The sequence below is a fragment of the Pongo abelii genome, chromosome X (genome assembly GCF_028885655.2).
Source record: "Pongo abelii isolate AG06213 chromosome X, NHGRI_mPonAbe1-v2.0_pri, whole genome shotgun sequence".
Lineage (NCBI taxonomy): Eukaryota > Metazoa > Chordata > Mammalia > Primates > Hominidae > Pongo > Pongo abelii.
In genome coordinates this window covers 130,230,078-130,257,981 of record NC_072008.2, presented here as the reverse complement: position 1 = coordinate 130,257,981, position 27,904 = coordinate 130,230,078, and the positions used below count along the sequence as shown (strand labels likewise).

Sequence of the window (27,904 nt, the reverse complement as noted above, 5' to 3'; positions counted from 1 at the left end):
TCTGTGAATATCAATCAATGTTATTTAAACATTCAGTAATATTACTACCTTAAAGTTATACATATGTGTAATTACTCACACACATATATGTAAATTATTATACCTTAATAATCTTGTGAAGTTAGTACGACTTAATTATTCCTACTTGGCAAATGCAAAAACAGTAACAGACTGACTTACCTAAGGTCACGTGGATAATCAGTGACAAAGATGAAAAACAGTGGGAGTTGAACAATGAGAACACCCAGACACAGGGAGGGGAACATCACACACTGGGGCCTGTCAGGTGGTGGGCGGCAAGGGGAGGGAGAGCATTAGGACAAATACCTAATGCATGCAGAGCTTAAAACCTAGGTGACGGGTTGATGGTGCAGCAAACCACCATGGCACATGTATATCTATGTAACAAACCTGCACATTCAGCACATGCATCCCAGAACTTAAAGTAAAATAAAAATTAAAAAATAAATAAATAAAATGTTTAAATGGCCCACCAGGTGACTAAAAAGAAAGAAAAAAAAATCAGGTCTTATGCATTCCTGCTTTTACTTTCTCTGTCCAATACTGAATGTGATATGTAGTATAGCCTTTTGTCATCTTGTGAGAAAACAGTTCTATTTCTGTGTGTATGTGTGCAACCAAGATGTATATATATATATCTCAATTCCATATATGTTAATGGGCTCTATCCAAACAGTTGGTCAGCCTTATTATATCTTGCTACATTAAAAAAAAAAATCTTCATTTAAGAACTAAATGACCTAATGATAAGAATTCAGCCTTTTACTACAAGTTTGGCCAATCACCCCAAATTAGGAAAATGTCAAAACTGGGTAGTTTAACTTCCCCCCTAGTTGCAAACTACAAAATAATGGTATCCCATTTACTGCAAGAGAAAACACAGGTATCAAAGTTGAATGTATAGCATCCTAACAGGAAGACCAGGCATCCTATAACCTTGAAATGCTCAAGGGCAAATCTGGATTTTACTAGTAGTAGACTTTGGATTCTAAGCTTAACAAAGTGAATCAAATAAAACATAAGCTGATGTTGAAACATTATTAACAGAGTTTAAAGCTGTTTCTCACATTTTTAATTCTGTGTCCATTCTACCCCAAAGAATATCTTAAATCCAGCCCTTTATTTATAGCAGAGGACTTAATCAGAGGCATTCTCTACAGACTTATTCTACCTGTGCACTACCACAAAGGTTCCCTGCCTGTAACAGCCAAACAGACAATTACCTAAGCTTGTCTCCCTACTGACCTTATCTCTTAAGAACAAATTTCAGAGGAAATGAATAAGTATCTGATAAGCTGTCATGTTCCTTTTGGGCTTGCTGACACACTTTTTTTTTTCTGAAGAGAGCTGCACACTTGGAAATAGATTGTGCATTTTTCTACCTTGACTCAGCATCTTACAGTATGTTAGCATGGCAATATTTTAGATACGGCAAGGATATGACCTTTCTGTAAAGGTGCAAGTGATTACGTACTGGAAGATAGCAAGGATGCTCATGTTGGGAAAGAAAAGGTGAAAAAAAAAAAAAAAACTTGATCAATAAAAGGCCAGCCAAAGAAGACAGGAAGTAGGCCCATCAACTGGGAACTTTGACAGCAACAAAATCAGAAAAGCACTTACCTTTTCCAGGGAATCACTCTGATAAGATAATCATCAATCCTTTATTTGGTTTATTAATAGCATCAGTCTCTGAATAAGGAATTATAAGGAATATTTCAAGACAAATTAGGTAAATAAAGCTTTCAAACACTTTATTTAAATGTGAAAGACTTGATGATTCAAAAAAAGCTTTTTTTCAAAAAAAGGTTCTTGGAAGTGAACATGCAAACATAATTCATATGTTTAGGATTATTCCAGAATGAACACATTATAGAGTTAAAATTAGTTACACCTATTACAATTTAAACTCAAGGCATATAATTTAAAATTATTAAACCTATGCAACTTATTATGAAAGTAGGATTTCTAAATTCCTTTACAAGTTAACGTGATGCTTTTACCTCAAGAAATGGTAAATCACCCATAATGCATTATTCAGGTCACACTCCACTTTTGTACTCCCACAGCATCCATATTAAATGCTCAGAAATCAGGTCTTGCCAGTACATGGAGAGTAGCTCTGTCTCTCAGCAGTTCACTAATTAAAACCAAGTTCACCAACACTCATACACAACCCAGAATTCCAAGTTATTATTTTACAGTGAAGCTTAGCCTTTTCATATGGCCCATGGACCAGAGTATTTGCACTGACTCGTTCTGCCTCTAAAGACCAGGTCTATCTGCCTCTAAAGACCAGATCTACCTACACACGGGGAACCTCACTTATCGTGTACTTATCAACTTTCATTGTTATTTTTTCCTCGTCTTTTATTGTTATTTTCTTTCACTGTCTTTTATCGTTATTGTTTTCTCGTCCAACAAGACAGTGAACTGAGAGCAGGGACCAGGTGTTTTTACTTCTATGCCCTCAGCGCCCTATTATGTTTGTTGAGTGAATGAATTCTGTGAGCCCTGTAGCAGAGTGACATATAATCAATCACAAAATCACAAAAATATAAATGTGAGAAGAAAATGCCGCATAAAATTCTGACTCTCATGTAGGTTTCAATCACTTGGAATTTTTTAAAAAAATAATATAACCATAAACTTTCCAGTGGTTTTGTAGGGTTACTTTAAAAGGAGGCTGGTTACAAATCAGTTATTCATGAGCTGCAGCTGCTGAAGTTTCCCTTCAAAATGAGGTCTTCCATGTAGTAGAAACAACTGGGGCAGAGGTAAATGAAAAGAAAAACTCATTTCATTGGATTTGTAATACAATTTCAAATCCTGTAGCATCAAATACGATAAACATGTTTAGAGCATATTTTAAATTATAAGATTTGCAACTCCAGGTTGGTCTGTGGATTTTACTGTCCAACATCAGAACGCTAGGCAAGAAGGTTGTTTTCAGAATTAAACATAAATCCTTCACTCTTTTTCTAGTGCTTGTTTTAGCACACAGTATACAGCTTCAAAAATCCCAAAAGAGCCTATGACACCATAGCTAGTGGAGAACTTGGCAAAGACAAGGGACACCAGCCAACTTCCCACCATACAATCAAGCAAGATATTTTAAAATTAGTAACTATAAAATAATATTTCACTAAAAATGGAGCTTTTCACAAAAACTGAGGATTATTTTTATTTATATTTGGCAAGAATTGACATTAATCCTTTACAAAGTATTCATTATCCTTTAAATTGTTTCCCATTTGTAAATATAATAACTGAAAATAACCTATGGAATTACTTTTTCCCAATCCTCATTTCAAAGCTCCTCACTATGTACAAAAGTCCATTTCAGCTTTGACATCATGCTAGATGCTTCCATTACAGGACTACAATGGCTTTAGAAATGCATTTGTAGCTCACCGAACTGTATTATCTACAATATATAAGACTTAGCATATATTTAAATTATAGAAAATAAAGTACAAGGTGTTTTATTTTTCTTCATGGGGCTTTCAGGCAGACATCAGGATCTTCTCTTATCCCTAAAGAAAAATAACAAAAATCAAGAAAACATAAACTTACAAACTATTAAAATTACAGATTAATTCAAACTTATAAAATTTCCAGCTGCATAAAACTCACAATGACACAACACAGTAACATACCTCAAGCAATTATTATTTAAAACTGAGTTATAAAGAATGGAATACTAGGCAGAAAAAAACAACTAGCCAACTTAGAAACTAGAGCTCTATCTGCATTCGTACTATAAAGGCTAACTATTCATTAATTTAATTCACCACTTGAGTCTAATTGTCAGTTTATGCCTGAGCCTAGGTCCCTGTCAAAAAGGGACATAACAACTCATTTTTGTTTATCATAAATATTTATTGTTTCAATCAAGGCCTATCCTCTTACTCCAAACAAACGATAAACCCCATTCAATAGAGGAGTAAACAGTCACATATCAGATAGCTACAGACATTGGCTGGTGTTCAGTCTTTAGCATGACACGTACACTAAAATAGGTTTGCTCAGGATATGTAACAATATGTGCCAGTGGAACAATAAAGTCTACTATTTAATTTCCTTTGCTTCAGAAAAATGTCATTAATTCAAGCACCACCAATTCAGAAATCAGAATCATGTGTGCCAGGCTAACGTTAGCTTTCATGTCCCTGAAGGAAAAAAGAGTTTACTAAGCAAAGGTAAAGGACAGCCCAGGTGTTCTCTGAATTATACCATCTTTCACATTATTTGTGTCTGAATTAGTGAAGTGAAATCATACTTAGCTACTTATTAAAGGGACAGGAAAGAACAAGATGAGACAGACAAGAGCAGTTAAAATGTTATGGGCTTATAGAATTTTTGATGTTTTTACCGAGATTTATTAAAAGTTTATAGAATAATAGATGAAAATTATAGCACATAAATTGTCACCTCTCATTTGACTTGCTGGCTACATCTACTTTCTTATTGCATTTTTCTTACATAACTTCTAATTGATTATATGGTTATGAACAGGTTGACTCATAACTCTGAGCTTCCAAAGCCTGTCAAAAATTAAGAGGAAATCATACCTGTAGTACCTTGTGTACTTCTAGCTGAGGACTTCTTCTCAACTGGATACTGCAGAGGTATTACAATGCCTTGATCTGGCTTCTGAAATGCTGAAATGAGATTTTTTATTTTCCGGAAATATCTTTTATGTACCCCAGGTGCTGTCTGGAAAATAAAAGGCCAAGCAAATAATTTACCTATCTCATGATGATACAAAAAGACCTACAAAATGTGCTAGGGATGCTAAGAGAGGTAACATTTGTGTAACTTGTTGAAATATTTGAAAACATAAGGAAGAAGGAAAAACAACATTCCAGAAGAGCTTACTTTGGTTGGCTGAATTTCCCTGCAAGAGGAGCTAATGAGCTGTCATTTCAGTTCTCCCAAAGGTGGTATTAGTTTGTACAAGCTCTTGCTCATCGCCCTGCCCTTCCTGCCTGCTCCCCAACAGACATCTCAAACCTCTAAGGGTATACAGGCCATTACCCACAATGAATTCACCAACAGAGGGGATGCAGTTAAACAGGAAAAAAAAAAACAGATCCTACAGGTCATTAATAAAAAGCCTGAGGAACAACAACAAAAGAAAAACCAACAACCCATCCTCCCTGCCATCATCCCACAACATAAAATGCTACACAGGAAATTAAAAATTGGCTGTTATGATACACACAGTGCACGGCTAGTTCAGTCCTCATACTCTTTCACCTCACAATATTTCCTGCGCCGTTCTTCACATTAAAATTTTTCCTCCTTAGGAAACTTCCCTATACTCCCAAAATTGTTCTCTCCATCAGCACGTCACTGTAACAAGGTTTTCTCTATGACATGAACATGAAAGACTATATAAGGTCACCTTTATTTATTTATTTGTGTGTTTTTAAAGAGACAGTTATTTGCAGGTGACTATTAAAATGTGTTGCTTTCCTGACATCAGTTGTCTTGCAAAGACACTGCCTGAAATCAACAACAATTTCCTGCAAAAGCTTATGAGCCAAGCTTCAGGCATCAGCTCAAACCTGTCATTCTACATAAAATAAAATAGTATTGCTATGAGCAATTGAACAATGACTAGTTTTTTTTTAAGTTGTTTTTCAGCTATTCCATCTGGTAGATTTTTGAGGTGGGAGCTGTTTGTTGTTTTAGCATTTAATGAGAAAACATGAAGGCTGGCATGAAGACTTCTGTCAGCTAGATAGTGGTATGCTGAAGATAGCATACTACACTATCCATAGTAACTCTCAGTCATTTCCTTATGTTGGGGTAATTTTTCATTGAAAACATGACAAAAATTCTTTTTAGCTCTATATTAGTGTTCCCCCATATGTTCACAGTAGATGTAGAACACTCTGTCACCCAGCTCCACTCCACTCTCTCACCTACCCTCCACCTTCCTAAAGCTCTATTGAGAACTCATCCAAAATAACATGGCCATTCTTGCAGAAGTCCAAACAGTTCGTTGGTTCCAAGATAGAATCTCCAAACTGCAAATGTAGGTCATAGGCACAAATTGCCTCCTTATACTTTCTTCAGTGCACTTTTTCATTTTCAAAGCACATTCCTATCTCTTGCTTTCACTATTTCCTCACAAAATGGCAGTTATTGGCTGATTCAGTTATTCCCATTTGACAGATAAGAAAATGTGAATGCAAAGAAGTTAATCAGCTTGCCCAAAGTCACACAGACAACCAGTGGCAGAACTGGCTCAGAATCCCAGGACCCAGTCTCTTGCCTTTCAGATTAGAACTGGGCCAAACAGGATCTAGCGAAGCTGGGGTCATCAAACAGAAGAAAAACTATACACTCCCAAAGTGTGGAAAGATTTCAAACCACACATCTTTTTAGCTTCTTGTGGCTTGTAAAATCATTTATCAACAGAAGCATAGCCGGGCACAGTGGCTCACACCTGTAATCCCAGCATTTTGGGAGGCTGAGACCGGCGGACCACCTGAAGTCAGGAGTTCAAGACCAGCCTGGGCAACATGGTGAAAGCCTGGCTTTACTAAAAATATGAAAATTAGCCAGGTGTGGTGGCACACACCTGTAATCCTAGCTACTTGGGAAGCTGAGGCACGAGAATCACTTGAACATGGGAGGCAGAGGTTACAGTGAGCCGAGATCGTGCCATTCCACCACTCCAGCCTGAGCGACAGAGTGAGACTCTGTCTCAAAACAAAACAAAACAGAGAAGCAACATTTTTATGGGTACTGATATGTAGTTAACACTTGATTATCCATGCTAACAGAAAGGAATAATAGCACTGGAAGTGTGGAAGCTATTTGAATTGGGGATCTGATGTTTCATAAGCAAATGACTGGCCTATTTTACAGTGTTTTACTTAGATTAATAAGGACAATTATTTAACATCTGCTGATCTCCTGATCATATACCCAGTAAAGCCTGAAGACACTGATGTCAACAGGGTGATGTCAGTACATTTTTAATAATGTATTGCCAACAAATCACATATTAATAAATGAAAGTAGATTGTGGAATTATCTAAATTAACAATTTAACAAAATTTTAGTCTGAGTCATATAATACACTAGGCAATGATTTAACCTAAAAGTCTCTCTAAAACTAGAAAAACACATGATACCTGTCTTTCATAATTCAGTGGGGCCAGGGTTCGATTTCATTACACTCTTTAAAACAAATCTCACTTACCTAGATTTCTAGCACAATATATGCATAGATGATGGCGTGCTACTGCCCTGATTTTTCCTGCAGCATGGCAAACTAAAACATTGTTCCAAAAATCAGTATTAATATCTATCATTTACCCAGTTTTGAAAATACATTTATCACAAGAATTGTACCACTGACAACTCTCATCCTGTCACTGAACTCAGCTATTCTTCAAATTTGCACATCTCCCATACTGTCACCTCTTAGTTACCCATGGAAACATGTATTAGATCACAGCTGGTCTTCAATATGCTCTAGAGAAATTTTTTCCAGTCAGGTGGTATGAGCTCTGAGAATATACACTAGTTTAATATTCACCTTAGAAAAGCACTGCTAAGAAGGTAAATTTAGTAGATAGAAAAAAATGCAATATGCATTTCAAAAATTAAAGAATTTTTTTAACTATTTTCTATTTGGGGATAAGTCATGCCAATCTTCTGCTCTCTTGGTACAGAAAATTACAATATTATAATACAAACAAGGTCAGATCAGACAACACGATGAGGGGGCATTTGTGTTCAATAAGCCCTCTCTTCTTTAACATGATCACAAGCATGTAACAATCTCATATGATGTTATACTCAAAATGCAGGAAAACAAGTTTAAAAACAAAGTTGTTAAACCCTAAGAATTTAAGATCCTTTCCTTACATAATATTCTTCAGCAGCTGAAGGGTATTTCTCTGGGGAGAAGAGCTATTTCTGGTGAAATAATATACAAACATATGTGTGTGTGTGTGTGTGTGTGTGTGTGTGTGTGTTTGTCAGTATATATTACACATAACTTTCTTCATAATAAAGTTTAATTTCTTATTCAATCATCTCTGCAGTGATACAGATAATTTTTTAAATAAACAGGTATAAATAGTTTTTATTAGAAATGGTATAACTTTATCTTTAGTTAGTATTATAGTTTTAATGATCCTTACATAATACAGCAACAGTGTGTTTGAAAACTTGGCCTAATTCATCTCAGTGGTTCAAAACATTTGTGGTCTGTAATTTGTACTTTCCAACTTACTGATAAATTAGTAAACGTGAGAGCTATTTTAACTTCTTGAAGTCTAGACTTCAGAAAATTTTAAATGCACAGAGTTATTAATAGGAGTTGTGGCAATTTTCAGGAGTTCACTTTTTTGAGGGCTCACTGTGTGCCAGGCCTTGTGGCAAAGAGCTTATTTATGTGTGTTATCTTATTTACTTTTCAAAATCAGCCCTGGGCGTAAGGGAGGATTCTTAGGCTCAGTTTACAAATGAAGAAACTGGCTCACAGAAAAGTCAAGTAACCTGCCCAAGATCATAGACCTATCAGAGAGGAGGGGAAAACAGACCTGGAACCCAGATTCACCTGTTAACAAAGACTAGTTTCTTCCACTCGTAACTGTTTAATTTCAAGTTATAACTTCCCAAGGATATTGTAGTCTCTTAGAAAATAAGCATCATGCTTTTTAATCTCCCATGATACCAACACTCATATTGGTATCATTTGGTAAATAATTGTTCATTTAATTATTTTACCTACTTTTGATATGCTTGCTAAGATTTCACATAGTCACTAAAAGTTTGACATAATTCTTCAACTTTTTTATCTTTCTCCCAAAGTCATACAACTCTGCAAAATGATGGCTAAACAGGACCGGGACCAAAATTCTCTAAAGCTTTCTTAATGACCCATGAACAATTTTGGATTGGAGCTTTAGAGATTTAAACCTTATGAATACTTAATAATGTATAATTTGCTCTTTTATAAAACGAGCCTAAATTTCAAATACCTCCTTGACACCCCCAGAAGCAAAAATAAATAAAACTATACCTCAGCACTCCAAGAACCTGTTTCTGTCTGGGACACTCGGTATGTATAAATGTAACCGTGATACCTGTGAAAGAATAAACTTCCATTACTAAAAGATTCCAAAAGAACAATGGATACTGTAAATTTGAGCTTAATATTACATATAAATGTCACATATACTAGGACACACATATATGATGTCATTGCATTCATAGGAAGTAAAGCATAGTGAATCTAACTTGTCTCCATATTGTATCTGCCCAACCACAGTTTCCAGTGAGATTTCTTTATCTTTTCATTTTTTGAAATATGGAAATTCATGTTCCTAAAGGTTTGTCAAGTTGAGAGACTGTTTGGACAGAAAGAAACTACAACAGGGACCTGTTGTAATTGATAAAACCATGAATTATTAGATCGTTTTAACAAACAATAGACTTATTTTTAAGTACATATCGAAACTTAAGGTGAAAACATTTCACTGGGATAATACACTATCAGGCCCACATAAATAATTATTAATATTAATAATATTTGTTATAAATATAATAGCAATAGTATAAGGATATAATACTATAACTTGAATATAACTATATTTTTATAAAATTACTATTATAATGTATAACAATATAATATTGCCACAGTCATGCATCACTTACCAAGGGGGATACATTATGAGAAGTGCATCATTAGGTGATTTCGTTGTTGTGCAAACATCATAGACTGTACTTACACAAACCTACATGGTATACCACCTAGACTATGTGGTATAGCCTATTACTCCAGGCTACAAACCCGTACAGCATGTTACTGTACAGAATACTGTATGCAATTGTAACATAATGGTATTTGTGTATCTAAACCTATCTAAACATAGAAAAGGCACAGTAAAATATAGTATAAAAGATAAAGAATGCTATACCTGTTGAGAGTACTTACCATGAATGGAGCTTGCAGGACTGGAAATTGCTCTGGGTGAGTCAATGAATGAGTGGTGAGTGAATGTGAAGGCCTAGGACATTACACTACTAGAATGTTATGAACACTGTAAACTTAGGCTACACTAAATTTATTTTAAAATATTTATATTTCCCAGATCACGAGGTCAGGAGATCGAGACCATCCTGGCTAACACAATGAAACCCCATCTCTACTAAAAATACAAAAACTTAGCCGGGCATGGTGGCACGCACCTGTAGTCCCAGCTACTTGGGAAGCTGAGGCACTGAGGCAGGAGAATCGCTTGAACTCAGGAGGCGGAGGTTGCAGTGAGACGAGATCACGCCACTGCACTCCAGCCTGGGTGATGGAGCGAGATTGTCTCAAAAAAAAAAAAAAAAACTGTATCTCTTCAATAATAAATTAATCCTAGCTTCAACTCTTTTACTTTATAAACTTGTAAACTTTTTTAAACTTTTTGACTCTTTTATAACACTTTGCTTAAAACACAAACACATTGTACAGCTGTACAAAACTGTTTTTCTTTATATCCTTATTCCATAAGCTTTTCTCTGTTTTAAAATTTTTATTTTATGTATTCTTTGCTATTTAAACTTTTTTGTTAAAAACTAAAACACAAATACACACATTAGCCTAGGCCTACAGAGAGGGTCAGGATCATCAGTATCACTGTCTTCCACCTCCACATCTTATCCCACTGCAGGATCTTCAGGTGCAGTCACACACATGGAGCTGTCATCTCCTGTGATATTCGTATTCCAGAATGCTTTCTGGAATACCTCCTGAGGGACCTGCCCGAGGCTGTTTTACAGCTAACATGTTTTTTATATAAGTAGGAGTAGATTTTAAAATAATGATAAAATGTACAGTACAGTAAATACATAAACCAGTAACACAGTAATTTGTTATCAAGTATTGTGTACTGTATGTAATTGTCTGTGCTACACATTTTTTTTCTTTTCTCTTTTTTTTCTTTTTTTTTTTTTGAGCTAGAGTCTCACTCTGTTGCCCAGGCTGGAGTGCAGTGGTGCAATCTCAGCTCACTGCAACCTCCACCTCCCGGGTTCAAGCAATTCTGTTTCAGCCTCCTGAGTAGCTGAGGCTACAGGTGCATGCCACCATGGCTGGCTAATTTTTATATTTTTAGTAGAGACAGAATTTCACCATATTGGTCAGGCTGGTCTTGAACTCCTGACCTCAGGTGATCCACCCACCTCAGCCTCCCAAAGTGCTGGGATTACAGGTGCGAGCCATCACACCTGGCCTGTGCTATACTATTATACAGCTGACAGCACAGTCGGTTTGTTTATACCAGTGTCATCACAAATACATAAGTAATTCATTGTGCTGTGGCATTACAATGGCTACAACATCAGTAGGTGATAGGAATTTTTCAGCTCCATTATAATCTTATGGGACCACCATTGTATATGCTGTTCATCATTAAGGAAAATGTTGCTATATTGCACATGACTGTATTACTGTATTACTCTATAATATATTATAAATGAAGTAATAGTAAAAAAATATGAATTAAAAACAAGTGCTGCTTGTTTTTAATTATACTTTTGTGGAAAAGCAACTCTAAAATTCTGTAAACTAGGACTATCTCCAAAGTGCCTTAGTTGTAACTTTATTTTCCTAAAAGCAGCTTATCCTTTTAAATGGGGTAAACATTCCGTCCCATTACTCAGTTTATATCTATATTGTATATTTGTCTAATTGATTTATACTACATGCCAAGAGTTTTACTTGCTGTATTAGTCTGCTTGGCTGCCATAAGAAAATACCATACCTTGAATGGCATAAATAAAAGAAATTTACTTTCTCACAGTTCTGGAGGCTGGAAAGTCCAAGATCGAGGTGCCAGCAACATAAGTTTCATTTTGAGCCCTCTTCTCTTGCCTTGTGAGTAGCTGACCTCTTGCTGTGTACTCAGACAGCCTTTTCTGTTGTAATAAGGCCCCCAATCCTATCAGATTAGAGCCCCACCCTTATGATTTAACTCATTTAACCTTAATTACCCCCATCTCCAATTACAGTCATGTTGGAAGTTAGAGCTTAAACATATTATGGGGAAACACAATTCAGTGTATATCATTCCACTCTTGACCCCCAAAACTCATGTCCTTCTCACACTTATACCATCCCAACGGCCACAAAATAAATTAACTCATTCTAGCATCAACTTAAAATCTAAAGTCCAAAGTCTCATCTAAATAAAATTAGATCTGGGTGAGACTAGCAGCATTATTCATCTTGAAGCAAAATTTATTTCCAGCTGTGAAACTATGAAACCAGACAAGCTATGTGCTTCCAAAATATAATGGTGCTACAGGAAGAGGATAGACATTCCCATTCCAAAAGGGAGAAATTGGAAGAAATAAAGGAGTCACAGGTCCCAAGCAAGTCCAAAACCTAGCAAGGCAAACTCCATTAGCTCTTAAGCCTCAAGAATAATCCTCTTTGATTCAATACTCTGCCCTTCAGGTTCACTGGGAAAGCAGCATCACCCCCACAGCTCTGTAAGGTGGCCACATCCTTTGGCTAGGGTGATGGCCCCACCCATGTGGCTCTGTTGGATGTCAGTCTCACTTTTTGAAACCAAGGTAGAGGCAGCCTTACCCTCCAGGCCTGTGCACTCTGGGCCTATAGTAGGAATGGCAGCCCTGGTGATCTCTGAATCACCCTCAGGGTCGTTCTTCCCTTTTCTTGAAAGATAAACCATGTTTGCAGCCAAATAACTATACCATACTGTCCTGTTCTCTTTGCTCCAAACTGGTAATATTTCTGCTGCTTTTTTCCAAACTCTATTCCTGACTTCTGCTCAGATGGCTGGTTAACATCATAAGTAATCTTAAGTAGTGATAGATAGTCCAGCCACACCCTTAGTGTTGTCTCCAGAACAAGCTTCCTCATTTATTGCAATACATAAAGGCTCAGAATTTTCCAAATGTTTAAGTTCCAGTTCCCTTTTGCTTAACAATTCCTTCTTCAATTCATCTCTCTCCTTTTGTATTCTACCATAAGCAGTCAGGAGGGACTGAGCCACTCCTTCAACTTTTTGCTTAGAAATCTCCTCAGATAAATAGTCAATTTTTTTACTCAGCAAATTCCACCTTCCACAAAACACTAGAACACAGTTCAGTCAAGTTCTTTACCATTTATAACAAGGAACATCTTGTAACATGTTCCTGATTTCCATCTGAGACCTCATCAGAATAACCTCCAACATCCATAGTTCTACCCACATTCTGTTCACAGCCGTCTATGCTTTTTTCTAGCATACACCTTAAAACTCCTCCAGCCTCTACTCATTACCTAGTTCTAAGGCCACTTCCACATTTTTAGGTATTTGTTACAGCAGTACTCCTCTTCTCAGTACCAAAATCTGTATTGGTCTGTTCAGGCTGCCATAACAAGATACCATAGACAGGGTGGCTTAAACAACAGAAATTTATTTCTCACAATTCTGGAGACTGGGAAGTCCAAGATCAAGGTGCTGGTAAGGTATGTTTTATTCTGAAGCCTCTTCTCTTGGCTTGTAGACAGCTGCCTTCTTGCTGTGTGCTCATATGACCTCTTCTTTGTACGTGCATTCTTCCTCTTCTCATAAGGTCACCAAATCTATCAGATTACAGCCCCATCCTTATGATCTCATTTAACCTTAATTACCTCCTAGAGGTCCTATCTCCAAATACAAGCATATTGGAGGTAAGGGTTTAAACGTGTGAATTTAGGAGGATAAGAAGTTAAGTTTATAGCACATGCATTATCTCCTTTGGACCCCACAAAAATCCTATTAGGTTTGTATTGTAATATTTATTTTATAGATGAGGAAACTGAGACTTTGAGATGTTAAATAACCAAAATCAGACTAGAGATTAAGAAGCAAAAATGGGATTTGAATCAGGCCCATTTGACTCTAGATCCCCAGTTCCTGATCCCCACACTGTACTGGATATAGATTATTTGTTATATTTTAGTATATATAGTAATCCTACTTAATTTGCCTAATAAAATTTTACCTCATAAAACAGTAAGGTAAACTTTATAATGAATTGTTTCAGATTTTGAATGGGAATCTAAATCAATTGTGAATCAATCAAATGTGAATCTAAATCATTTATTTCATAAATTTTATGATTGCTATTCTTGGGCACAAGTTTGGGTCAATAGAGATCTTTTGGTTAGGACACATGCTTTTTTTTTTTTTTTTAATGGTGTCTTGCTCTGCCACCCAGGCTGGAATACAGTAGGGTGATCATAGCTTACTGCAGCCTTGCCCTCCTGCCTTAGCCTCCTGAGTAGCTGCCACTACAGGTGCACACTGCTGTGCCTGGCTAATTTTTTTTTTTTTTTTTAGTTTTTGCAGAGACAGGGTCTTGCTCTGTTGACCACGACAGTCTTGAACTCCTGGCCTCAAGCTATCCTCCCACCTAGGCCTCCCAAAGTGGTAGGATTACAGTTGTGAGCCACCACACCTAGCCAGGACATGCACTGAACTCTGGTTAAAATCAATGTGTTTACAAGCAGAGGGTCATGCTTGACTTGATGATCACATTTACCATTAACCTCCTTTGGAAATAAAAGTATTTAAACATGTGAATTAAATTAGGCTCATGCCTGTAATCCCAGCACTTTTGGTGGCTGAGGTGGGCGGATCACCTGAGGCCAGGAGTTCGAGACTAGCCTGGCCAACATGGTGAAACCCCATTTCTACTAAAAATACAAAAATTAGCCTAGCGTGGTGGCGGGCACCTGTAATCCCAGCTACTCGGGAGGCTGGGGCAGGAGAATCGCTTGAACCTAGGAGGTGGAGGTTACAGTGAGCTGAGATCGCGCCATTGCACTCCAGCATGGGCGACAAGAGTGAGACTCTATCTAAAAAGAAAAAGTACTATATCTTTCGTCAATATGCATCAGGACTGATTACCTAAAGGGCCAAAAAATATCTGAAACACACTATTCAGATTTACTTGATTCATGACACTGAACAAAAGGTCAATTTAACTACTGATGTGGATTATACGGTTTTATTTTTTACGAAGGATTACCAGAATATTTAGATCATATATAAAATAGCTTGATATATGCCTATATATAATATGCTGAATAAATATACAATATTACAATGTTAAAGTCTTTTGTCTTTTTAAACACTTGAAATCTACCTCAAAGCCCACTAACTTCAGCAAGTACTCTATGGGGAACAAGGCAAGAGCTTTGATTTCCACTTTTCACCATGGGAACTCAACATAAGCCTTTAAGTGATTTTCTTAAAGCCACATAGCAAAATGGAGATGGAAGCAGTGAAACAGCATAGGTTCTTAGTTCCATTTTCCCTATGAGAAATGATTAATGGCAATAATTCAGTATCATAAGGGTGATGTGGAGATTCATTATTTAAAATCTCAGCAACAAGATAAGCAGAATGGTAAGCAACAAGTTTTCCACTTTCTAAAACAGTGGGTCTCTAAAAAATATAATGACTCTATCTCCCTACTATCATTCAGATGTATTTAGTCAGAGTAAATGAGTCTGTTTTGAGAATTGTTTCCTAACGAATCTGATCTTATCTCACTTTCAGTTAGGTAGCAGGAACCTGAGTACCACTTCAAAACTTCTTACCTCCTTCAGTCTCTGAACAACCTGGTGTGAATGGTACATAAAACTTCTCATGATTAACTCATCTAATATTAACAATTTCCTTCCCCCCACAACCCCTCCAATTTCTGAATGAGCAAAATTGTTTCACCCCCCAAATAGGCCAGCAGTTTATATCTTTCACTTTCAAGTTACTGAAGTAACTGACCAAGGATCCCCTGTAGTCAACTCTTACTATAATATGTCACACATGGAAGAGATCTAAAACAGTGCAACTCAAATTGCATTCCCAAGACAACAGCATCAACATCACCTGGGAGCTTGTTAGAAATGTAGACTCTCAGGCCCCACCCAGACCTGTTAAATCAGAATCTGGATTTTAATAAGATGCCCAGGTGATTTGTATGAACATTAAAGTTACAGAAGGACTGATTAAAATGTAAAGAGAATGCCCACATCTCATTGGGAATATTGATGGCAACTTCCCTGTTGTCAACCTGGCTTCTTCCACCTGCCCTGGGTAGTTCTGTGCCACCTCCTCCATAGTCATTCAGTCTATGCTTTAAGAATGCAATTTTATTTTAGTATAAGCTGAAGGTTTGTCAATCATTTCAGTCTTCATAGGACAGTGTTTCTGAACCATTTTTTCCTTTCTTCCACAATAAGATTTCTTAGTTTTATTTTCTATAGCTTCTATTATAAACCAGTAATTTTGTAATATAAAATTAAACTAAAATATTGAATATGCCTTTTCAAACAAAACATACTCTGTCCCTGTCCATGGAAAATCGCTGTTCAAACTGGCAAGTTATATAACAAGACCTATAAAACCATACATATTTTTGACTGCATAACCTTGCTTATCTTCATACACTCCAAGGAAACAAGTCAAGAGGAAAACGCAATTTGACAAAGATTTTCATACTAGCCCTATTTTAATAGTGAAAAAATGGAACCAACCTAAGTACCCCTAAATAAGGAATAATTGCTCAAAATAAGGGAATTGTTTTTGGGTAGAACCCCAAAAGCACAGACATCAAAAGCAGAAATAGATAAATGGGATTACAACAAACTAAAAAGCTTCTGAACAGCAAAGGAAACAACAGAGTGAAGAGACAACCTACAGAATGGGAGAACATATTTGCAAACCATACATATGATACGGGGTTAATATCCAAAATATAAAAGAAACTCAAATTACTCAATAGAAAGAAAACAAATAATCCCATTTAAAAATGGGCAAAGGCAGCTACTCGGGAGGCTAAGGCAGGAGAATGGCATGAACCTGGGAGGCAGAGTTTGCAGTGAGCCAAGACAGTGCCACTGCACTTCAGCCTGGGCGACAGAGCGAGACTCCATTTCAAAAAAAATAAATAAAATAAAATAAAAATGGGCAAAGACCAGAATAGACATTTCTCAAAAGAAAATATACAAATGACCAACAAGTATGTGAAAAAATGCTCAACCTCACTAATCATCAGAAAAATGCAAATGAAACCACAATGAGATATCATTTCACACCTGTTAGGATGGTTATTATCAAAAACAAGACAACAAGAGAGGATTCAGAGATAAGGGAACCCTTGCACACTGTTGGTGGGAATATAAATTAGTACAGCCATTATGAAAAATGGTATGAAAGTTCTTCAAAAAAATTAAAGATAGAACCACCATATGATCCAGCAATCCCACTGCTGGGTATATATCAAAAGGAAATGAAATCATCATGTCAAGGAGAAATCTGCACTTTCATGTATATTGCAGCATTATTCACAATAGCCAAGACATAATGCAATCAACCTACATGTCTATCAACAGACGAATGGATAAAGAAAATGTGTTGTATATACACAATGGAATACTATTCAGCCTTAAACACAAAGGAAATCTTGTCATTTACAACAACATGGATGAATATGGAGGAGAGTATGTAAAGTGAAATAAGCTATGCGCAGAGAAACAAATACCGCGTAGTCTCACTTATACATGGGATCTTAAAAAGTTGAACTAATACAAGCCAAGAGTAGAATGGTGGGTGGCTACCAGGGGCTGGCAGGGGCGTGCAGGGTGGGGATTGGGAAATTTCGGTCAAAGAATAAAAAATTTAGGTTAGGAGGAAAAAGTTCAAGAGATATATTGTACAACATGGCAACTATAGTTAAAAACAATGTATTGTATTCTTGAAAGTTGCTAAGAGAGAAGATTTTAAGTGTTCTCATCACAAAATATAAGTATGTGAGGTAATGCATATGCTAATTATCCCAATTTAGCTATTACACATGTATACATATTTCAAAGCATCATGTCATACACAATACATATATACAATTTTGCCAATTTAGAAATAAATATATAAATTAGGGAGAAATAAAGGAATTATAGCAGAAACAATGGTTCAAAATTACACTTTCTCTGTCAAAGGTGAAGGTTTACAATATTAATGCTGGCTGGGCACGACGGCTCATGCCTGTAATCCCAGCACTCTGGGAGGCTGAAGTGGGTGGATCACAAGGTCAGGAGTTCGAGACCAGCCTGGCCAACATGGTGAAACCCTGTCTCTACTAAAAATACAAAAAAAAAAAAAAAACTGCTGGGTGTGGTGGCACACACCTGTAATCCCAGCCACACAGGAGGCTGAGGCAGGAGAATCGCTTGAACCTGGAAGGCAGGGGTTGCAGTGAGCTGAGATCACACCACTGCACTCCAGGCTGGGCGACAGAGAGAGACTCCATCTCAAAACATATATATAAATAAATAAATAAATAAATAAATAAATAAACAAATAAATAAGCAAATAAAATATTATGCCAAAATTCAAAAATATTAGAGTCCTAGGTTTTCCAAAAAACTTTAAGTATATGGACTATGTTGACATAAAATGATAGTACGTGTAATAGCAAAGACTTGGAACCAACCCAAATGTCCATCAATGACAGACTGGATTAAGAAAATGTGGCACATATACACCATGGAATACTATGCAGCCATAAAAAACGATGAGTTCATGTCCTTTGTAGGGACATGGATGAAGGTGGAAACCATCATTCTCAGCAAACTATCGCAAGGATAGAAAACCAAACACTGCATGTTCTCACTCATAGGTGGGAATTGAACAATCAGAACACTTGGACACAGGAAGGGGAACATCACACACTGGGGCCTGTCGTGGGGTGGGGGGAGGGATAGCATTGGGAGTTATACCTAATGTAAATGATGAGTTAATGGGTGCAGCACACCAACGTGGCACATGTATACATATGTAACAAACCTGCATGTTGTGCACATGTACCCTAGAACTTAAAGTATTTTAAAAAACACACACAAAACAAAAAATAAAAATAAAAAAATAAAATGACAGTATGTGTAAAAAGTGGGCACAAGGGGATGCCACTCTGATTACAACTATTCAAAACTGTCTGTCCCTGTGTGTATATAAACTAGAAGTAAATTTAAACTAACATAAATGCATTCTTGCATGTTATTTTTTCATATAGTTATTTAAGTGACTAATTTTTTAAGAAAAACAAGCAGAATTACAATTTGGAGACTTACAAACCTAGCCTAAGCAAATCACAACTCATAAAAATGTAATTCATTTTTTTAAATTGTTACATCCCCTTTAGGATTATATTTCCTCTGACTCCCTCCATTAATACAGACAAACCAGCAACGTAGTGTAATTTTTAACTTCCTTCCCTCATTAAAGCTTTTTTGGACTTTTTGATAATCCTAGAGTTTAAAATGTATCACCAAAAAAATCAGAAAATGAATAATTGCTAAAGAACGGTGGAGTTTTATCATTGCCTTTAATTTATTTTAATTACTATAAAGCATGTGTTAATCTAGTCTCTGCTGATATTGAAATTTGTCTTTATTTCATCAAAAGTTGTCTCTAACTGTAAAAAAGTGTTCAGGTTAGAAATGGACAAGAAGCAACCAACCTGACTTATTTCTCATTTTCTCAGTGGGTCAGTGTTGGGGACAGATCCTGGTTTAGAACTGACAAATCCACATCAATTCCTTTTTTATACCACGTCAAGTACTACACAAAAGAAAACGTTTAGCTACATCTGACTTCTTCATGACATTTCAAATAAAGCCAGCCAGTACCTATGCCCTCTATGTCTATACGAACTAACGCTACATACAAAATTCAAGACACAACTATAATGATTTTTAACAAATGTTTCAGAACTTTTATATCCAGAGGAATAGTATCCTATACAAAGCCATTATTTTTGAGACTATACTCTGATTCAAGGGTTTTCCAAACTTACAATGGCCCAAACTTTATTCTTTCAGAGAGAATTTTAATTTTTGAAACAGTTGAAAGTCATTCAACTTCAAGTGTGATGGTAAAACTATGTGATATTTTGATGAGTCACGAAAATAAATATAATCACTTCTTCCCCTGAACTTCCATATCAAGTTTTATTTACGTATACTTATGATGTTCTAACTTTGTATTACAATTATTTATAGAGCTTTTATTTGTATTAAAAACACACATCACATGTTAACTTTACAAATATTAACTCATGTCATAATCATCATAACAACCCTGTGAGATAAGTACTCTCATTATCACCATCTGCCGTTTTACAGGTAAGAAACCTGAGACACAGAAAGTTAAAGTAACCAGCCCAAGGTAAAATAGCTAGTTAAGGGTCAGAGCTGGGATGCACACCCAGAGATCTGGCTGGAAGATCTGGGCTCTTAACCACCATTCTATGCTACCCCTCTCTTATACTAGAGGGAATGTATTAACAAATTGGTCTTTAAGACAATTCCAAAAGCACAATTCTCAAAAAGGGAGGGAATCTCCTTGGACATGGAGCTGGAACTGTCCACTGAGAGAAGGAGGGCAGTGGAGGGAGCTGAAGGGAAGAGGCCAGGTGGGGAGAGCCCGAAAGAGATCAACCCAGACTCCCCCTTTGCTTAAGCTAAATGACATCTTCAGGCTAATCTTGCAACTTTAATTTTACATTGTCAACCAGAGTCAGTACTTGGCTTATTTGCCGTGAATTATCCATTTGGTGGTTTATATGTGGCAAACCTAATCCTAGGCTGGCTTTCGGGCTCGCTTTACCACTGGATTGTATTCAGGAAATTGAAAATAATGTTGGTGGCCTAAGTTATCATGAAGATAGATGTGGCACCAAGGCACATATCCAGTTGAATTCAAAAACTAACTGTAAGTTGTAATTTCTCACTAAATGAAGTTAAGTTATAATTTCAAGTTCTTTGCCACACTGTTCCCCTTTATTGCAACTGATAAACTGGAATTTTATTTCATCACTGCTCCTCCCCCATTTCTCCAGTTCAGTTGTTTGACAGGCACTTTATTCCCAGTTGTCCCTTTAAAACTTAAAGGACAAAAAGATAATTATGCATTTATCTAAAGACATAAATGACTTCATTATGTGTCCTTGAAGCTAAAGAATTATAACAGCATTTCTTCTTCCAAATCTTCCGTCAGATAAGTAGCAAACAAAGGCAGATATGTCCAGAAGGATGCCAACTATGGAAATAAACTATTTTTTGAGCTAATTATTTTAAATATTTTAAATTAGTTCTCGTCTTATCACCATCAATCCCACTGGGCAGTCAGAACTTTCCCAATGGCTGTCTACATTGAGGGTGAGAAGGGAAGAAATGTGAGAGCACATATGTACCTCAATGAAAAGAAACTTGATGTATCTAAAAAAAACAAAGGGAATAAACTTAAAAAAAAAACTATCTGCATTAATAAGAGCATTCAGTACACTGGATAAATACAAGAACAGAACATAAAATCAGTAGCTTTCCTATGAAACAGAAAACATAGTGGAAACAGATCCCATTTATGATTTTTAAAAATCGGCATACACATTCATACACACAATAACTCGAAATAACAATAAATGTGTAAGACATACAAAAAGAAAACTATAAAACTTGATTGATGGATATAAACAAAAAAATTATAAATGGAGAGACTTATGTTATGGGAAGGGAAGACTAAATTATTTAAAGATGACAATTCATTCTTAGTTTATTAATGAATTTAATGTAACCCCAATGGTATTTTCAAAAAAATTTTTGATACATAATAATTGTACATATTCACGGGGTACAGTGTGATGTTTCAACACATGTATGCATTGTAATAATCAAATTGGGGGATTTGAATATTTAGGATATTTATCACCTCAAACATTTATCATTTCTATGTGTAAGAACATTTCAAGTACTCTTCTAGCTATTTTAAAATACATAAGATATTGTTAACTATAGTCACCTTACTGTGCGACTGAACACTAGAACTTATTTCTTCTATCTAACTTTCTGTTTGTACCCATTAGCCAACCTCTCTTCATCGCCTTCCACCCTTCCCAACCTCTACCTCCTATCATTTACTATCATTTTACTCTCTACCTCCATATGATTGAGGAATCCCACTACAGGGTATCTATCAAAAGGAAAGGAAATCAATATATCAAAGGGATACTTGCGCCCACACATTTATCACAGTACTATTTACAGTAGCCAAGATATAGAAGAGTCCAGCAACAGATGAATGGATAAAGAAAATGTGCTATGTATATACAATTGAATACTATCTGGCCATTAAAAAGAATGAAATCCTGTTATTTGCAGAAATGTAAATAGAACTGGAAGTCATTATGTGAAGTGAAATAAGCCAGGCACAGAAAGACAAATATCATGTGTTCTCACTCGCATGTGAGAGCTAAAACATTTGGTCCAATGAATTTTTTTTAACTTAATAAAATGATTCTAGATTTCATTTTGAAGAACCAACAGATAAGAATAGCAAATAATTTTTAAAATATATTAAAACATTATCATACTATAGTGCTATCAGTGCAAGAATAAATGGATCAATTGAGACAAATAGTCCAGAAACAGTAACTGTTATACATAAGAATTTAATATATGGTAAAGTCGGCTAGCAAATCAATGAAGAATGGAAGTTGTATTTATAAATTATATTAGGACAATTGCTAGCTATCTGGAAACAAAATCAAATTAGATCCTTTATCCACATCAAAATAAAACTCCAAATGGAATTAAAGAGGTAAATGTAAACTAACAAAACCATAAATTTAAAACAAAAACTGCAGTGAAGTTTTATGACATATCTCAAGGGGAAAGGACTTTCTAGCCAAGGAAGAAATCAATCACAAAGAAAACGAGTGACGTATTTGACTACTAAAAAGTTTGATTTTTGTATGTGTCAAAAAAAGTAAGGGCAAACACCAAACTTAGAAAACATACCTTGCAACAGATCAAGGATTAGTATGTATATATATATATATATATAAATTTACAATGTGTTAAAAAAGTTTGATTTTTGTATGTGTCAAAAAAAGTAAGGGCAAACACCAAACTTAGAAAACATACCTTGCAACAGATCAAGGATTGGTATATACATAAATTTACAATGTATTTTAAAAAGTTTGATTTTTGTATGTGTCAAAAAAGTAAGGGCAAACACCAAACTTAGAAAAGATACCTTGCAATAGATCAAGGATTAGTGCACATATATATATATACACATAGCGTGTGTTTAAAAAAAGTATGATTCAACTGGTTAAATGAGAAAAATACACAAAAAGCCAAATCATGTGAGGAAATACAACAGCTTAACAACCATATAAAATGACAGTCACTAACCAAAGGAATATAAATGTGAAAAATAAAGAGATAGAGTGTAAATATAAAATAAAAAATGACAGGCCAAATGTCAAGGGAAAATTTTCTTAACTACAATACCCATTTCTAGTGAGGGTGTGGTGAAACGGCCACTCATGCATTACAGGTGAGCATGTAGATTGGAATAACCATTTAGGGAAAATATCTCATGATCATGTATATATCAAGAATCCTAAGCTGTTTATGTTTTCTGACCTAGAAGTTTCACACTGGAAATTCATTCTAAGGAAATAATCATAAATGCAAGGAAACTTTAATGTACTGAAATATACATCCTGATAGAATTTATAATAACAAAAATATGGAATGAGTCAAATGTCTAAAAGTAGGTGACTGGCTAAGCAAAATATGGTATACTTACTAGCTAGCTGGACTACCATGCAGCCATTAAAAATAACATCTCAAAGTTGTCTCTAAGAATATTATATATGAGTGTATTTTTTCATATTAAGTGGGAAATTGGAAATGTATACAACTGTAAGAATACAAGAATACAATCATACTTTTTTAACACACGTAAATTTATTTACATATATATATATATATATACACACAGACACACACACACATAAACTAATCCTTGATCTGTTGCAAGGTATCTTTTATAAGTTTGGTGTTTGCCCTTACTTTTTTTGACGCATACAAAAATCATACTTTTTAGTAGTCAAATACGTCACTCGTAAGAATACAGTTGTAAGAGCACACGTGCTCAAAAAGCAATTCCTCTTATTAAAATATAGAAGAAAATTCACCTAATTATTAGCAATAGTCATCTTTAGGTTATAAAACTATAGATGATTTTTCTCTAATTTCTATTATCTATATGTTTCAAATTGTCTATAATGAATAGGTATAAGGAACTGTTTTTAATAGACTTATACAAAAATCTATATTTATTTAGAGAAAGTAATTGAAAGAAGTACTTATCACTTAAAATGAAGGTGAGCAATCCTATAAATGGAAAACTCCTTTAGTGCTTTATGAAGCAGTTCAATTTTCGATTTTCTAAATCAGAACAGAAGAAAAGGCCATATCTGAAAGCCATTATTAGGAGGTTCAGAACCGGGGAAAAGGGCAAGCATCATTTGAAAGTACAGTTTAAAGTACAGTTTGAAAGGCATATGAAATGTATTATCTCTACAATAAAAATATAAAAACTATAGCTCAATTGAATCTTCTTGGTTAATAGGAGTAAACAAAAGATAGAATGAGAAACCATTCTGAGTAAACCCTACAATCAGTGCATGTTTGTCAGCTATACCTTGTTGTCCATGTGTATATGATACCACTTATATTGTTATTTCGACTGCATATCATAAGCATAAGTGTTTTGGTTTAAAATGAGTACATGGTTTATTTCTAAATAAAATTTGATTTTATAATTACAGTGTAGCACCAAAAAGAGGGAATGAAATTTTTACATTTATCAAAAGGGACACTCAACTCAAAAACATTGAGAAACTGATAAAAGGCAATGTATCCTCATATCTTCCCTCTGCAGCACATTCTGGCTATCACCCTAACAGTCTCATAAGACTTTGAGGCCCCAGTGTACCATTTGAAAGACACCGTAAGGGAACTCCCAATTTGTCTAGTATTTTCGGCTACTTCACAAGGAGGTTTTCATGGAGAACTAAGAGTCATAAAAACTGTATTTATGCAAGATTCACTTTGGGTGAAAACTTAAATGCTTGATAATTTCTCACCTGCCTAAGTTAATTCCTCATGTGGTTCCGGCCTACATAGGCAAAAGTCTAAAGCTGTCCTTCTCTCTTGCATAAGGTACTTAAGGCAATCTTTTGCAGAAGGTAGGATACACATTACTATTCCTGTTTTATAAATATGGACACTGAGTCCCAGAGAATTTGAGTGACTTTCCCAGAGTCCATACCCTAACCTCTCAATGTCCATTCCGTTTATTGCAGTAAAGAACAGAATTTGCCTTGACAGTTTGTTAATTCAAAAATATCTGCTGAGTGCCTGTTATGTGTTCCTGTGTTTCTGGTGATGGAGACAGTATCTCCGCCTTCATGGAGATTATATTTTTGCAGGACAGCCCAGCAATAAGTAGGTAAACAAGCAAATTATCAGATAGTTTAAAGCTCTTTGAAGAAAAATAAAGAGATGGAGTGAGTGTATCAGGGACAGGGAGAGGGCACTTATTCTAGATAGGTGGTCAAGCAAGTCCTCTCTGAGGGAGGAGACAGTTGAACAAACATGTGAACTGAAGGTATTTTTGGCAGAAGGAACAATAAGCGCAGAATTCCTAGGTGGGGGCATTTTTGAGGAGCTTGAGAAACGGCCAGGAGCCCGGTGAGGCTGAAGCCTTAGGTGTATCTTGCCTCTCACTATACCCTGTTGTCCCTCCCCTGCCCAGACTTGTTTTGTACGTTCTTTTTCACCTTTGGGTTAAGGAGCATGTTATCTCCTTTGTCAGCTTCCCTAAAGCAGTGCCTTTCACCCACCCACTCACTCCACCTTCTTTCAATGAGAAAAGAGCCTAAGAATCCTAGCTGGTTTTCATTGCCCTTCCTTAGGTTCCACACGGGAACAATAATTATATAAGCAAAACATAAAGATTCAAGCCCAAGACATTCAACAGCTTCCATGTATTTCCCTGGAAGCCTTTGTGAAAAATGTATTTAGCATGACCTGAGAGCTGCTGCAAACAAGGCTTGACCATTTTTAAAAACCAATATACAGTGAAAAATCCTCTAGCACCAGCATCAGGATAATCTTTCTTCACTGACCCATAAGGTATTTCAAACTCTTGTGGGGTATTATCAGATGCTGAACTTATTACCAAGCATTTAACCTCATTTGGTTTCTGTCTAGAACCTACAATGCAGGGCTGTTTTCACGGATTTTTTTTTTATCCTGCTGACAATAATGCCTGAGCTACGTCCTTCCTTAGAAATGCCCCCATGATTCCTAAAAGAAATCGACTGAAAAGAGAAGATAAAATAATAATATATCTTTGGTATAATAATAATACCAATAGCTTACATTTATTGAACATTTACTAGGTGTCAGGCCCCAGTGCTAATTTTTTTACTGCATTATGGCACTTAATCTTATGAGGTAGGCAGTAATATGATACCTATTCAATGGATAAGAAAACTGGGGGACTGAGAGGTTAATTTGCCCAAGTCACAAACCTAACATCTGACGAGCACAGGACAAAGTCTCAGATCTGCCTGACTCCGGAGCCCTGGAGCAAAGACGCAGACGAATTTGATTCAAAATGAAGCCTTAGACTGAGACATGCCTAGGCAAATGGCAAAGCTGAATCATAACAAGGGTGTTTTCCCTCCATTCCCTTTAAGACTATTGTGAGTCCTAACGTTTATCAAGAAGGGTCCTATTTCTGAAATCCCCTGCCCCTCCCCGCCCCCCACTACTTTTCTAAAGGATGCTACATCAGCAGATCCAGAGAGGTGATTTTACTCACACACATCCCCCTCCTCTCTCAGCATCTCGACCTAACTGGCATTGCATTCTTAAAGTAATTGACTCTGTTTCTTAATGTGCCTCCTCTCCCTGAATGTCATGCTCTTCCTTTGGGATGACACTTCAAAAGTCCTTTAAAGAGAGCTAGAGTAAGGCTCCCAGGGCGCCACCCCATAGGGGTCAAAATGGAAGTGGGGAGCCTGGGTCTTTCCCGGAGTGAAGGTAAACTCTGGACCACATTTCACCACCCGAAAGGGCATTCTCTGCAGCTGCCCCAAAAGGCTCTGGTGAGGGCCTTCTGGAGAGCAGGAGGCCCAGGGAATGAAATTCCCAGCAAGCGACTAAGGCGAAAGTGTGTTCCACCACGGCCCTGGGCTGGACTTGAGGGTGGGCCATGGAGGAGGCGTCGGCGAGCTGCTAACGCCGGCGCCCCTGCCTGCCTCAGCCTCCACCCTGGCCCCAGCCGTTGCCCACCGCCCACACCCTCAGCAGGCCCATGTCCACCGTATCATACTCACAGCACACATAGGCAGTACACGCCTGGCACGCTCTCGCTGTCCCTCAGCAAATAGCTGCCATCCAGCCCAGTGGCAAGCAGGAGCTTCTCGCCGGTTTCCCTGCTGATTTTGCCATGATACACAGCCACCGCGTCCATGGCCTGGTGGACTCTTGGGCGGGCCGAGGAGGAGAACTGTGCAAGGGAGATGCCGCTGCTACTGCAGCCAGGCACAATTCAACCACCTGACTCCCAGTTCAGCCAGATGTGCAAAAAAGAGAGAAGCACCCAAACAACAGGATGTTGTCTACTTGCCTTAAACCTCCTTCTCACACTTCAATTAAAACGAGCTCAGCAATTTAGTAGCTTGGTTCGATCGAGCTTGCCAAGGGCTTCCATCTTCTGCCCCCCAAGACAGGGTTCATACAGAGAAGAGAGGAACATCGGAAGAAGGATTTTGCAAGACTGGGGCTGTGCTGCCAACACACACCCTTGCACTCAGACAGGGATGCTTAGTAATGCTTCTGTTCTTGCAGTTTACTCAGAGGCCACCAGGAATAACTTAGCTCAACTAGCCCGTAAGGAGTTGATGATAGAGGCAAGTTGTACATGTCTCTGTCGGTATG

The 27,904-nt window shown here is 36.7% G+C and overlaps 1 protein-coding gene across 1 annotated transcript; it reads right to left on the bottom strand.

Annotated features, from left to right (window-relative positions):
- Positions 1-1,751: 1,751 nt before the first annotated feature.
- Positions 1,752-27,884, bottom strand: SH2D1A (SH2 domain containing 1A). Its single transcript, XM_054545038.2, has 4 exons — positions 27,301-27,884; positions 9,074-9,137; positions 4,593-4,737; positions 1,752-3,554 (listed from the first exon to the last, which is right to left on the bottom strand). The coding sequence occupies exons 1-4, from the start codon at positions 27,435-27,437 to the stop codon at positions 3,514-3,516; spliced, it is 387 nt and encodes a 128-aa protein (XP_054401013.1). The 5' UTR covers positions 27,438-27,884; the 3' UTR covers positions 1,752-3,513.
- Between the last annotated feature and the right edge of the window lie 20 nt (positions 27,885-27,904).

What these genes read in the sequence shown, in the direction of transcription:
- SH2D1A (XM_054545038.2), bottom strand. Translation starts at nt 27,437, where the DNA reads ATGGACGCGGTGGCTGTGTATCATGGCAAAATCAGCAGGGAAACCGGC. An exon ending in GTGTACTGCCTATGTGTGCT is followed by an intron (nt 9,138 to 27,300) that starts GTGAGTATGATA and finishes ATTCTTTCACAG; the next exon opens with GTATCACGGTTACATTTATA. An exon ending in AAGTACACAAGGTACTACAG is followed by an intron (nt 3,555 to 4,592) that starts GTATGATTTCCT and finishes ATTTTTCTTTAG; the next exon opens with GGATAAGAGAAGATCCTGAT.